The sequence below is a fragment of the Strongylocentrotus purpuratus genome, unplaced genomic scaffold (genome assembly GCF_000002235.5).
Source record: "Strongylocentrotus purpuratus isolate Spur 01 unplaced genomic scaffold, Spur_5.0 spur5_scaffold_4, whole genome shotgun sequence".
In the NCBI taxonomy this organism is placed as follows: domain Eukaryota; kingdom Metazoa; phylum Echinodermata; class Echinoidea; order Camarodonta; family Strongylocentrotidae; genus Strongylocentrotus; species Strongylocentrotus purpuratus.
The window spans coordinates 11743638-11759145 of record NW_022145610.1 but is presented as its reverse complement, the minus strand read 5'-3'; the positions used below and the strand labels follow the sequence as shown (position 1 = coordinate 11759145).

Sequence of the window (15508 nt, the reverse complement as noted above, 5' to 3'; positions counted from 1 at the left end):
GACAATATGACGTTGGGCCAAGATCACCATTTTTTCACTGATAAACAGTGAATATTGGTTGGCTGTACAACGTTTGGCCAACAACATTAGCTAAACGTTGGGACATGGCACATGGTGGGAAAGGTTTGGCCCGACGTTGGCTGACATCAATTTGTCGTTGTTGAGCCAACGTTGGCTCGCCAGCCAAAAAGACGTTGGGCCAACGTAACAGCACACGTTGGCCGAACGTCGTATTGCTATGTGGGAAGAGTAGATCACTTAAAACGTGTTTTTAGAAGAAAAAAAAACATACAGAGGTTTCAGTATATTTATATTTAAAATATATTTGCTCAAATTATTATTTTTCCATACCTAGTGATTTGTGACTCAAATGAAGGGAAATGTAATTCATCTGTTTGGAGCCTCAAGGGTTATTACTCCATATGGGTTAACCCTCTTGTGCCTCCAGACATACGAGACGTTAGCCTTCTTATGTTTCCTTACCAAGATATAGCATAGACTTCAAGTGTACTTCAAACAATAGGTGTCTATTCTCTTATCCGGCCTCCAAAGCAAAGTGGCAGAATCCTTTTAGAAATGTGACTTACAATGAATAGAATGAAATGGAGCACAATATCATTTTGTTTAACATAAAAGAATGAAGATTGAAAAGTGCTATTAAAGGTACTATGTCCCTTTTGCAGCCAACCTCACATGCTGTAGAACTTTGCAGGAATTATGAGTATGTCATGTATGTCCTATCTGTGAAATTTAAACATTAGCATTGTCCTCATATTCAAATTATGCAAGGAAACCCATTTACTTGCTAGACTTCACTGTCAGACACTATTGAGTGACTGACTGGCTTTTTTTCTTCTTTGGTAATAACATACATGAAAAGAGTTGTAAAGGGTACATGAGCTTTTGTCTACATCAATAACCCACTTCTTGTGATGGCCAAGATTAAACTGATTGATTCTTTGCGCAGCATAAAACGTATGACCATTCGGTACAATTGTCTGAAAATCAAGACTATTACTTTTGGGCTCTATAGCCTTAAAATCGATTTGACAACTAATAGTCGTTATTTTCCCACTTGAAGACATTTTCAAGCCCCACCTTTTTCAGGGAAGTTCTAAATTAGTATTATCTTCAAATGCAGTTGGAATTTAACTTTTTCATTTTTTTGGCCCGCAAATGGGACATAGTACCTTTTAAAGGAGAGTGAAAACTTAACATCTGAGTTGTTTGACCCATAAACTTATTAAGTTGATGAGATGCTAAACATTCACGTATTGACAAAACTTTGTGTCAATCAATATGATGATTCAGTAGTTACACTATTATAATAATGTATTAACACTCCTGTGACAGGCTTTTCTGTGGGTGAGCAGAATCGAAGGAACTCGTTGGACAACCCCAGGAGAGGTGTCGCAAACGGCAATCAACCCAATACTTCCAAAGTGAGCAGCAGCCCACCCCCTTTTGGCCACATCGGTGCCTTCTCTACGTACAATAGCCACCTTCAGACTCAGTCCAGGAACGGCCATCTCAAAGTCTTGCCAAACAGTACTCCGATCACGAATAACAGGTAGGGAGTGTTTTGTTCAGCTCTGTCTATGAAAAAACAATAATTTGGGGTTATGCGCTTAACCAGGATTTCATTTTAGGGGGGGGGGGGGTGGTAGTGAGCATGCAAAGCGTGCGAATCACTTACAGAGCGTGCATAGCGCGCTCCCTAGGGGGGTGGGTGCAAAGAGGGAGGAGTTTCCCCCCTCCCGCGCGAAGCTTTGACATTTCATTAAATTATTAAAGAAAGAAGACGATTCGTTGGACCGTTCTCGACTCTTAATCCTTATCTAAACTCAGTTTCTTTTGACGTTTCATTAGAGAAAGGAGACGATTCGTTGTACCGTCCTCGACTCTTAATCCTTGTTTGAATCAAGTTTCCCTTCCTCTGCGCGGAAGTTCTGACGATTCATTAGATTATTTAAGAAAGAAGACGATTTGTTGTACCATTCTCGATCGACTCTTAATCCTTGTCTGAATTCAGCCCCCCCCCCCCTCTCGCGCGAAGCGCGGAAGCTTTGACGTAGCATTAGATTATTAGAGAAAGAAGATGATTCGTTTTACCGTTCTCGACTCTAAATCCTTGTCTGAATTCAGCTTCCCCGCTCCCGGCGCAAAGCGCGGAAGCTTTCACGTTTCATAAATTATTAGAAAAAGAAGACGATTTGTTGTACCATTCTCGACTCTTAATCCTTTTTCTTCCTACGTCCTCTTCCTTTCTTTTTTTTTTTTTTGGGGGGGGGGGCGTTTTTTTTGGGGGGCGATCGCCTCCACCGCCCCCCCTGGCTACGCCCCTCACGCTTGGTGATGCTAATGGAGGGGATAGGAGTTCTTGTTTGTACATGTAGATTGCCATTTTAAAACTTACTCAGAATTTAGGGGTATGTGTTCTGTCAGTTTGACACACCAATCTTCTGGCTCTTATGTTCACCTAAAAATCTTATCTAGGATTGCAGCATCCTATGCTAAAATATTCCTTTGCCTGAACCATGTGAACATGATTTTCAAAAGCTATGTATATGTGGACTTCATGAACCTGTTCATAACTGGGCCCTGTCTTTTAAAGGCTTGCGATCTATCCAAATCAATCGCAAGTTTGCAGTCCCCTATCTCTAATATGTACATAGTTGCGATCGATATCAACTCCTTTTAGGACGGGGCCCTGGTCTTTTGATTGAAATATTATCCTCTTAGATCGAGCTATAATATTTAAAATCATTTTCCAAAGGGGATTTATTCAGAAATTGATAATTTTTCTTTTTTCCTGTCTTCTACTTCAGACTAGACAATCAGGTTACATCAAACACGGCGCCAACGTCCAACAGCCAGCAACAGCAGCAGCAGAACTCCGCCCACAACCCCTCAGGCAACTATGTCATCGACTACACGCCCCCTCAGAAGGTCATGCACTCTTCCTGGAATGTGATGGGGATTCCCCCCAGCGGCAAGACTAGGGGAAGCCCCAGCAGCAATCAGAACAATACCCCATACAAGGGGGGAAGCCCCGCCTACCAGCAGAGCCCCCAGGGGCAGGGTCAGGGTCAGCAGGGAAGCCCCGCCTCCAAGCAGAGTCCGGGGTACAGGAACCAGCACTGGAGCTCCAATGGGATATTTTGACGAAGGCTTGGTCGTGTTGCTGTGGTGAGTGGTGTAACAAACTTGTGACAAACTTGTGACAATGGTGACACAAATAACATGTCATAATATGTAACAAACATATGTAAGCAATTGTGTTACAGATGTGTACCAAGCATGCTACAAAAAGTATTGCGAATGTGTAACAAGCGTGTAGCTGTCGTGCTACAAATGTGTACCAAACATGTAGCACATGTGTTACAAGCATGTACTAACATGTCACAAATGCGTTACAGATGCATGTGACAGCTTGTAACACGATGTAATGCCTTTGTTCCATGTATTACAAGTGTAAAAACATGTGTATCAACCATGTTACCAATTTGTATCAACTGGTTACAAACATGTGATATACAAACAATCAGGTAACAATATATAACAAACAGATCGAAGAGGTGTAACGGCTGTGTTACTAATCTTTATTGAGCAGGTTACAAACATGCTACAAACGTGTAGCAAATGTGTAACAATCGTGTCACAATGTGTGATACACATGTTACGGATGCGTAGCACACACGTTACAAATGTGTAACAATCATGTCACAATGTGTAATACACATGTTACGGATGTGTAGCACACATGTTGCAAATGTGTAACAATCGTGTCACAATGTGTGATACACATGTTACGGATGTGTAGCACACACGTTACAAATGTGTAACAATCGTGTCACAATGTGTAATACATCTGTTACGGATGTGTAGCACACACGTTACAAATGTGTAACAATCGTGTCACAATGTGTAATACATCTGTTACGGATGTGTAGCACACACGTTACAAATGTGTAACAATCGTGTCACAATGTGTGATACACATGTTACGGATGTGTAGCACACACGTTACAAATGTGTAACAATCGTGTCACAATGTGTAATACACATGTTACGGATGTGTAGCACACACGTTACAAATGTGTAACAATCGTGTCACAATGTGTAATACATCTGTTACGGATGTGTAGCACACACGTTACAAATGTGTAACAATCGTGTCACAATGTGTGATACACATGTTACGGATGTGTAGCACACACGTTACAAATGTGTAACAATCGTGTCACAATGTGTAATACATCTGTTACGGATGTGTAGCACACACGTTACAAATGTGTAACAATCGTGTCACAATGTGTAATACATCTGTTACGGATGTGTAGCACACACGTTACAAATGTGTAACAATCGGGTCACAATGTGTGATACACATGTTACGGATGTGTAGCACACATGTTGCAAATGTGTAACAAGAGAGTTACAACATTGAGAGAACATGTGACAGATGTGTGGTATTTGTGTTACTTGTGTGCCACCAAGCAGATTACAAATTTGTAACAACTATGAAGCTAATGTTATCTGCTTGTAAACACAGAGCACTTTCGTTGTACAGTAAGTCTTCCTTTGTAGAATGCAGTTAAAACATACAGGCAGTGTTGACATGATATCTCTAATGTATATGTCTGTTTGTAAGCGTATATATTGAAACTTGAAAACTCTAATTTTAGCACAAATTCTCAACATTCAAAACGATATTCCTGACACAAATGCTTACATCATGCATTACATATATACATTTTATTTCTTCAAGGGTGGGGGGGGGGGGGGGATTTACAAAAACATGTCAATGGAGATTGAAAAAATATGATGTGTATAATTATCCTCTAATGGGAACAAAGAAATCTGTTGCACCTTGTATTTTATTCTGTTGATATCTGATATGGGAAAACAAACAATTTATTAGCTTGGACTGTGCATACAATGAGTTGTATAAACAGCTGTAATGACTGATAAGTCTTCTGCAAAACTGTCTTGATGAGAACAAATATAAAGCAACGCTTGTGTGTGATATTCTTGCGAGATCTATTTTGCTAAAATCAGCTTGCAGTTCCTATTCCAAAGTAGCTAATATCAAGTTATTCATGTGTTCTGTGAGCTGCCATCCGCAGATATATACAAGTCTTCTTTTGTAATATAGTTTTGTACTTAAAACTAAAAGCGCATACTTTTAAATGTATATGTACCTGTATGATATAAATAATTTTATTTTACATGTATTTAGGTGGCTGTAGTGCAAATGTCTAAATTTTTAGTCCATGCATGTATGTGTAATGTCAGTTATATTCTAGCCTTTGATTCAAATCGATTCAAATTTAAGCTACAATGTATGTGTACTTGTCTGTTCATCTATTCATTGTAAACTTGTGTGTTTTATCTGGGCCCTGTAACACTAAGGTTTGTAATCACTTGCAAAATGGTAACGGCCAATCCGGATGTTATTAACAAGGCTGACTATTACCAATCAGAATGGTTATTTCAAATTTGCAATTGATAGCAAACCTTTGTGTTATGGGGCACTGATTCATAACACATGCTCTAGCGACAATTGCTCCATGGTAGATTTCATACACATTCCTAACTTCAACCCTTGACCCAACTCTATACCTAAACCTAAACCAAACTTAAAGAGAATGTCCACCCTGCTTTCAAGTTGGTTTTAATAGAAGAAGAAAAATGAGAAAAACACGTCATTGAAAGTTTGAGCAAAATTGATTAAAAATAAGAGAGTTGTGAAATTTTGAAGGTAAGGCCAATTAAACGCAAATTGGCAGCTATGTTATTAAAACCAACTTAATATCAGAGTGGACTTCACTTCCCCTTTATCTCAATTACTCCATATCCTTACCATCATGTCTCGGACAAAATACAATCTTGGAGCAATTGTTGCTGGATCAAAAGTTGAATCATCATTTCGTCTATCGCTTGTGCTCTCAGATTTCAGGGAAAAAAGCATTACTTACCTTACCTCTATATCTAGTCTTCTCCATTTCAAGAATTTAGTCACTTTGGTAGGGTTTGCAAAGAGGAAGAATTACTGATGAAAAGCTAGTACCGGTAATGATTGCTTTGAAAGTTTGAATGAAAATTGTTGTAGGATGAAGGATAGATCTTGCTATACATATTTATGCTCAATTGTGATGGAATCATTACAAATTCTGTATTTTGTGAAAAAATGAAATGTATTACTTATAAAAAATGAAAGAATGGTCTCCAAATCCTAGAAACCTGAAGTTGTCTTTAGAATTACAGATTACTCCAAAATATGTTGTCTTTTTAGTACATTTTGCAGTGGAAAACTGCTCAGTATTTGAAATTGGGGTATATGGTTTTACTGCTTGAGGTCACAGATATTGATTTTTAAAAAAATTTTAAAAAAAGAAAAACAGAAAAGCAGGGTTTATTAATGCCAAGGTTACATATTGTATCAGTAGTATTCATTTTGTTGGGTTCATGGTAAAACCAAATTAAAATTAAAAAAAAAAAAAAATATGTATATATATATATTTTCCACAAAAGAACAGTCTTATTTCATATACCCTAATAGAAATTAAATCAGAATATATCTATTGTCAAGACGTCAACAGTCTGTGTTTGTATGACATTTAGTGGAAAGACATTTTAAACACAGAATTTCAAATAAATATTGAGGGAAGACTGTGCTGCCATTCTGTAATATTCTGAAAGAAATGTGATAAACATGTCTCTTTATATATTCTGTATCTCTAGAAATCTGCCAAATTATTCAGGAAGATAGTTATTTTTATGAAGTTCTGCTGATGACAGAATAGGTATTCTTCTCGGAGTATTAGCATTTCTAGAGGATAAAAATCTTGAAGTTTTCTACACTTTCATATACATTCATACATTTTATCAGTATTTCCTCAGGACCTGACTCATGAAAAACATTTGTATCCAATCGATATATTTTAAAAAGTATCATCAGTTTTCATAACAAGATGTGTCAGCACTTTGAATACTGCCATGAATGTTATCTAACAAAGGCCCATATACATAACATTGCAATGTAAGTAGTGATTAGGAAGGATTTAGAGTTTTTAATCAAAATCTAGTAGATTGTGATACATGTACATGTATGTTATCCTAGATACATTTATATAATTTGATTTGTAGATTTTTTATATACATCTGTACTTGTATACATTGTTGAAACTATTTGGTAAAATTATTGACTGAACTAATTAAAAAAAAAATTACATGTAGTATGTATATTTGTGTCAATAATAACATATGTCAATGCTGATTTTCCTTAAAATTACTTCTTTTAAGTTTGCTTCAAGCATTCTCTCTTAAATTCTTTTCGAATATATTTTTATTTTCAAAGTAAACGACTATGTATGCAACCGTTTCTGACAACAGAGAGTTGTTAAATAGAATGAAAAAAATGTTGTTGAAAGAACAATTTTTTTTCTTCATTGGTTAATTATGTATGGAATTGGCAATGGGCTTATGGCTGCTTATTAATTTCTTTTTGTCCAAATCTATTTCAGTTGGATGTAATGATAACAAAATATGTTGATTTTGTTTTTTTTAAATATATTTTTAGAGGTTTTGTTCAGTTTTTTTAATAATAATAATTAGAAAGGCCACTTATTTAGCGTTCATATCCCTCACATAGTGATACCCACAGCGCTTTAATAGCTTAGACATTATTTGCCTGTTTCTTAGTGGTGTATATGCAATGTGCTGGTAGTTAAAAAAGCCTACTTTCCTTTTCATGCAAATGTCTCATAGTTTATTTAATATATGATATGTGAATCAAATAAATATATACATGTATAGATAGTTGCTGGCATAACAAACACATATGTAAGAGATAGTATTTCCCCAGATTGTACATAAATAGCATATGGGTGTGCAATATGTTTTGAGTGCTTTTATAGTTTTTGTTCTTATTATTGCAAATGTTTAGAAAATATAGTTGATATATTTCTTATGAACTGTAAATTCATGGCTACCAAATCTGGTATGCATAGTACAATTTTTTTTTTAATTTGATCACATCTAGATCATTCATTACAAAGAGAAGGCAGAGTTTTGGAAAATATATTTTGACTGCTTTTAATATAAGTTTTATTCTTATTGCAAATGTTAATATAATATAGTTGATATATGATCTGTAATTCTATGACTGCCAACCTGGTATGCATATATTGTAATACAATTATTGTTTTTATTTGATCACATTAATAATATATAATTTAATATAAAACAGAAGGTTAAGTTTTGGAAAATATGTTTTAAAAGGATTTGTGAGCTTTCTAATTCTTTGTGTGTGTTAGTATTAAAGGGAGAATATCCAGTTGAAATGTCCTCTGACAAGGGTTGCTCTTCAAACGCCCTCATGTTTGAAATATGATGATAAATTGCTGAAAAGTTTGGGGTTTTTCATGCCACTTGTGTGTGTGTGTAGTCCCATATACCTGTTTCTTTGTGCAGTGCACACAATTTTTCAGCAAGTTTGGATAAATTTCTATTTATTTTGATCAAACAAAACCATACAGGACACATATTAAAGGAGCTACACAAAGAAAATTCACTAACAACTGATAATTAGAACAAATTACATATGGATGGAAAGGTTTTCTCTTGAAAAACACGAATAATTTGCTGAGAAATCATATAGATATCATGGAAAGGCGTGCAATTTTTCAAGACCCTTCTTAGACCCCCAAGCGCCCCCGAACGTAAGCCAAACACACGAGCGTAGCGAGCTCTGAATAGTGACGTCACACACTGGACAAACAGCTCGGTACCGGAGTCGCGCGTGTATTAGTCTGCAGCTAGCCAGCCGTGTCCCTGTGTGACGTCACAAATATTGACGCTCTACAAAGGACCGCTGAAGGCAGAAAATCTGGATCTCAAAACTAACATTTTTGAGAGTTGATTACTGCTTGCCCCTAACATATTTTGAAGAAAAGAGTTGTTGTATTCGATCAGCAAGGCTTCCCCTTCGCAATGATATGAGTTTTGCATCAATTCAAAACACTTTTGATTCTTCGTGTGTCTACTTGTATTTTGTACTACATAAACAATCTTTGCCAATAGTCCATTTTCGTAATGTAGTAAAATTTAATGCATACGTCTTTGTGAAGTGCCTCAAGGCAAATATTTAATTCAAAAATAATTAATATTGTATTTTTACAGTCAGAATGCAAAATGCATATGATTTATTACCTTTTGTTAGGCAGGGCAAGTCATGTTTATCCTACCTGGCAACCACTTATGTAACATGCAATTTGGATTCTGACTATTGAAAATTCAGTTGTTTATAACAGATGAATAAACCAATTTGTATAATGAAACACTTTACAAAGATTTATGCATTAAATTTGATTACATTACAAAAAATGGTATATTGCATCTAGTCAGGATCACAATGTAATCGCACGACCATGTTTGTATTTATTTATTTTAATTATTATTACTATTTAAAATATTAACACTAATGTGAATATCAGCAGGAGTGCATGTTCTTATTTTTTACTTTTATACACTACCTTAATATCAGACAGCTCTAAAGTAATAAGCTGAAAACATTAAAAAAAAAAACGCATCTTAAAATCAAGGTAGAATATAAGCCATGTTCATGATATCTTTCAGGGTGGAGGGAAATATAAAAGTACTCAGTTGGTACAACTATTTTCTATTTTACTGGAAATTGGAATATTTAAAAGGTATTTAACATGATATCCAACCATTGATTTGTAAATTTCTTTTTGCTTTGACCAAAATTTGTGTGTGCAGGATTTTGCTTTCAAATTAAAGATTTTGGTTTTCTTTTTTAGAAAGAAGTAATGAATGATCACATCTATCCTTTATTTGGTATTGAATTTTACTGCTCAGTAAAGTAAGGAAGGACAGTGGAAATGAGAGAGAGAGAGAGAGAGAGAGAGAGAGAGAGAGAGAGAGAGAGAGGGGGGAGGGAGAGAGCAGGCGCGGATCCAGGATTTCTTAGGGGGGGGGGGGCCAAATATTGGGACGTATTGGTGACCAGCAGTGACATAATGCAGGGGGATGTAGGGAGGGGCGAGTTTTCCCCTCCCTCCTCCGCAAAGCGCGGAAGCTATATATGACGTTTCATTAAATAGTCCAGTAGACGGTACCATAGACCATACCATGTACATGACCTGGAAAAGTTTATAAGTACAAGGTTTTTTTGTTGATTCGTGTTCTAGATGGGTATTGAAGTAAATTCAGCTTGGTTGCCAGCTTGGCAACCTTGGGCAACCTTGAGCAACTTTTTTTATAGCCTAATTAGCATAATCATCTAATTATCATATGTGCAATATGTAATAATGTTGCTAATCTCAAACCAGGAAGCCTGAAAACAGGGATAATACAACTTTTCAAGGGTTTTCTATGACGAGGAATTCATTTATGACACCAGTTTTTATTTTTAAGTAATGCAATTGTCTTAAATAGCATAATTAGCATAATGAGCTAATTAGGATATGTTAAAAATATGGACTTCATTGTCATTGTTTATCTATAAACCCTGAAAATGGTTTATATATCCCCCCCCCCCCAAAAAAAAAAAAAAAAAAAAAATTCAGGTGGGGGGTGGCCCGTACAATCATCCCCCAATAATTCACCATCAAAAAAAAAAAAAATGAAGAGAAAAATTAAGGATGAGAGCCCGATGAGAGTAGTTTTACGTTTCATTAAATCATTGCCGAAAGAAAACTATTCGTTGTACCGTTCTCGATTCTTAATCCTTGTCTTAATTCAGTTCCCCCCCCCCCCCCCTCTTGCGCGAAGCGCGGAAGCTTTTACGTTTCATTAAATCATCGGAAAAGGAAAACGATTCGTTGTATCGTTCTCGACTCTTAATCCTTGTCTTAATTCAGTACCCCCCCCCCCTCCGCGAAGCGCGGAAGCTTTAACGTTTCATGAAATTATTAGAGATAGAAGACGATTCGTTGTACCGTTCTCTATACTCTTAATTCTTGTCTGAATTTCAAAGATGTTTTTTGTCTGGTTCTTTTTCTCCCTACGTCCTCTTCCTTTCCTCTCCTCTTTTTTTTTCTATCCCCCCCCCCCCCCTGGCTACGCGCCTGCGGTCAGATAAACAAATTTTGATACCTTGTCCGACCCGGGAAGCTCAGGGGTTTTAGGCATTTGATTACGGTCAGATGAACATATTTTTATACCTTATTTGTGACACTGGCAGGACACTAATTGGCGTGAGGTCCAGCGGGCGAAGCCCCCAGAAAAACAGGGGTTTTAGGCATTACATTTCCGTCAGATTAGCATCCAGGGGAGTCTAGGGCCCTAGGCGGGGTGCAGGGGACAGAACCCCGGAAGCTCAGGGTTTTTTAGGCGTGTAATTTCGGTCAGATGAGCAGCTAGTTAACTATTCTTTCTTTCTTGCTCTCTTTATTTCTATTTCTCTTTACTATACCTTTTCAAAAAAGTGTGGGGGGAGGGAGCTCGAGGCTTGCGATTCCAGCCGATCTCCGGGCCCTAACTCTTCTCAAGAATCATATTTCTTGCCTGGCTGTAAATTTAGGAATTTGTCATTTTCCAACAAACGCATACAAAAGTATAGTTTACTAAAAACTGAGGAAAAATCTCGGAAAGAATTCAGCATTATTTGTAAGCCACCGTTATGGAATTAGAAATAAACCACGTTTGAATTTGAATTCCCCCAAGCCCCCTATCAGTACGCCAGTGCCCCCTTTCTTCTTTCTCCTTTTTTCTTCTTTCCCTTTCTCTCCTCCTTAAGGTTTGCCGAGGGGGGGGGGGGGCAAGGGCCTTTTGGCCCCCACCCCGATCCACACGTTGATGGCGGGATTAACCGGAACTGATCTCCCGTTCTTTTCACCCTTTTCTTTTCTTCTTCCTCTTTTTTGTTCCCTTTTAGCTCTCCTCTTTCCCTTTTCCTTCTTTCTCTCTTTGTTATAGCGGGGGCGGGGGGGAGGTAAGGGCCTTTTGCCCCTCCTCGATCCACCGGCGGGAAAATTGCAAATGATATCCCCTTTCTTTTCTTTTCTTCTTCCTCTTTTTCCTTCCCTTTATCTCCTCTTACCCTTTCCCTTTCCTTCCTTCTCTCTTATTTTTTTATTGGAGGGGGGGGGGGGTGCAACAGCCTGGGAGGCAAGGCCCTTTCGCCTCCCCGATCTCCTTCTTCACCCGTTTCTTTTCTTCTTCCTCTTCTTTCTTCTGGCGCTACACCTCTAACAAAAACAAAATACAACAATATCCAAAAAGAGAGGACTGCAATGGGGAACTTTGATTTAAGCTATACGCGACCATTATTCTCTCATTTCCTTTCACATTGTATCTCATAACACGTATACCCAGGGAAGGGAAGGTAATAGAAAAGGGAAAACAAAAAAATATATATAAGGAGAGTGCAGAGGATATGGAGAAAGAAAGACAAAGAAATACATAACGGAAGAGAAGAGGTCAGGGCTTTTAGGCACCAAATTACGCATCTAGGAACCCGCCTTAGGCCCCTTGGTGGAGTCCAGAGGGCAGAGCCCCCGAAAGCTCAAGGACTTTAGGCATTTAATTACGGCCAGATGAGCAAACAGGGGCTGCCTTAGGGCCCTTGGTGGGTTCCTGGGGGTAGAGCCCCCGGGAGCTCATGGAAAAATACTGTCATTTCAGCAATACTTGTAAATCACTGGTATCAAATTAAAAATAACCCATGTTAAAATTGTATTGGGGGGGGGGGGGGGTTACTGCCCCCTCCCCCCATCAGTACGCCAGTGAAAGAGGCGGAGGTGACGGAAGGGACTACCCCCATAAAGCTGTATGATAAGTCTTATATATGTAAACCCCTCACAGGTTTTGAAGTTTTGTTGTGTTACAAAATTACATTCTTTACCAAAACTACAGCATAAAAACAAGCAATAAATTTTTTTCACGCTTCACTTTTACTTTGCCGATATCTAGTGTGCAGTCCGAAGGGTTGTAAATATTTACTAGTTAAATTTTTTAGTAAGTACTGAGCAGGAAAGGACTTCTTAAAAGAGCAAGTTGAATATTCATTTTTGGAACACTGATCTATTTCTATAACTTTTAATCTTGTTAGCATACAGCGTAAACTGTGCATACGTGATACCAACAGAATACATATTTTCTACAATATTTACTTGCATATTTTTTTAGGATATTATGCGAAGGAGCGTAGCGACCAAGCGAGAAGGTTTTAGCATTTCTATTAGTCTAAACGCTGTACTCTTGACCCACCAGAGCCTTAAAGTGTGTTGCAGTCTTTAGTCAGTATTTGCTATACATTTTGTTGGTGTGCACTTTTTCAAATTATCCATGGGGGACTATCCCCCTAAGAAAATTGAGGGAAGACGTGTACCCCGTCCTTCCCCCGGGATCGCCGCCCCTGACTCGCACATTTCGCTTTGTAAATTCGGGCCAAAACCTCCATGGGTGCGATGTGACCTGTGTGGACGTTGGCTCCACCTATTTTGTGTTTTGCTCAAAAAACTATCCACAACAAAGGACTATGTATGCCTCTTTTGTGAAGCGACCTATCAATATTAATGTTCACATATCAGTCCCTTTCTGGATTGCCCTCCTCCCGTCCCCCCCCCCAAGAAAAAATATTATCACATTGTTACATGTGTGCACAATATATATTGATGTGTCAACCTTACGAAAGTGGTGTTTTCATAATGAAATTGACCTCCTTAAAATTTATATTTATATGGAAGACTTAAGAAGACAACTGTTTACAGTCCAACTAAGGGTGTACAGCATGCCGTGTAGACTAAAATGTGCAATGTTGTTCAATTTCTGAATTCTTTGTTAAAAAAACTTGCTTGCTGTCAATAGTGTATACATTTTTTTTATACATTTCAAATGTCTAGTCCGGTTAAAAATAGCACGTAATGATTTCATTATTTGACACGTACTTCACATTTATTTATCTTATCGATAAGCGAAACGATTTCCTTTAGTATCATATAACAAATATAACAGTAATGACAAGTATATGATTTTCCTGGAAATTGCATTATACAATGTATATTCATCGTTATGGAAAATGTTGTATAATATATAACAATGGGCATAACATTTTCCAGACCATTGATTTAATTACGTTTAATATTAAAGCTGTTGCCCTTTGTATATACATGAACTTGAAATAATAAGTAGCCTTGAAAGTGTCGCAATAAATCATGTGTGAGTGAGCTTGAAGTTTAATGGTGTAGGTTTGTTTGATCCTGTATAGCCTTTACTCTGTTTTTAATGAGATATATCTCCAATCAAATCAAACTGAGTGATGTTATTGTACAGCTTAACAATATCAATCTTCTGTTCTCCTAAATAAGCCTGGGAAACTTGAAAATTGCATTACAATGTGAATTCATTGTCAGTGAAAATGTAATACAATACACAACAATGGGCAAATAATTGTTTCCAGACCAATGATTTAAGTAAGAAGAACTTACATTTTATATTGAAACTGTTGCCGTTGGCAGGCGCGGATCCAGGGATTTCTTGGGGGGGGGGGGGGGGGGCAAAATTTGAAATTATGCGAGCCAAATGGTTCGTAATGGTGACCAGCAGTGACGTAATTGGGGGTTGGTGGGTGCAGGGAGGGGCGAGTTTCCCCCTCCCTCCTCCGCCAAACGCGGAAGCTTTGACATTTCAATAAATTATTAGAGAAAGAAGACGATTTGTTGTACCGTTCCCAAAAATAATCCTCGTCTGAATTTAGTTTCCCCCCTCCCGCGCTAAGCGGAAGCTTACGTTTCATTAAATCATTAGAGAAAGAAGACGATTTGTTGTGTTGTTATCGACTCTTAATCTTTGTCTAAATTCAGTTTTTTTCCTAAGTTCTCTTCCTTCCTTTTGCCCCCCCCCCCCGATCCACAAGTTGTTGGCGGGAAAATTGCAACTGATATCCGGCTTTTCTTTTCTTCTTCCTCTTTTTTCCTTTCCTTCCTTCTCTTTTATTTTTTGATGGGGGGGGGGGGGGGGGGGGGGGGAGGACAGCCTGGGAGGCAAGTCCTTTTGCCCCCCCGATCTACTTCTTCCCTCTTTTCTTTTCTTCTTTTTTTCCCTTTCTCTCCTCTTTCCCTTTCCCTTCTTTCCTTCTCTCTCTCTCCTTTTTTTTTTTGCGGGGGGGGGGGCAAGGCCCGCTCGCCCCCCTGGATCCGCGCCTGGGAGAGAGAGAGAGAGAGAGAGAGAGAGAGAGAGAGAGAGAGAGAGAGAGAGAAGGGGGGGGAGAGAACAGAATACAAAATAGAGTAAAAGCGTGTGGCAGGGGGGGGGGGGTAGAAAGTGGGGAGGCAAGAGGGAAGCGGAAAGGAGAATGATAATAATAAGAAGAAGGAAAATGAGAAGAAAAGTAGAAGAAGAGGAAAAAGAAAGAGAACAATAACAACATCAAGAGGAAGAAGAAGGAAAACAAAATTGGGAAAAACACGGCAACAACTGAAAAGCGCACCTACAGCTAGCTTTCCATAGAATTTAAAGAGCATCGAATATTCAGATA

At 38.0% G+C, this 15508-nt stretch overlaps 1 protein-coding gene across 1 annotated transcript in view; it reads left to right on the top strand.

The window, feature by feature from the left end:
* Window positions 1–4764, top strand: part of LOC581275 (alpha-tubulin N-acetyltransferase 1) — a 17264-nt gene extending 12500 nt beyond the window's left edge. The window contains exons 9-10 of the mRNA XM_030997840.1: window positions 1354–1570; window positions 2829–4764. Coding sequence (XP_030853700.1) covers window positions 1354–1570; window positions 2829–3165 — 554 coding nt within the window. The 3' untranslated portion in view covers window positions 3166–4764. The remainder of the gene's footprint in view (window positions 1–1353; window positions 1571–2828) is intronic.
* Window positions 4765–15508: the final 10744 nt, after the last annotated feature.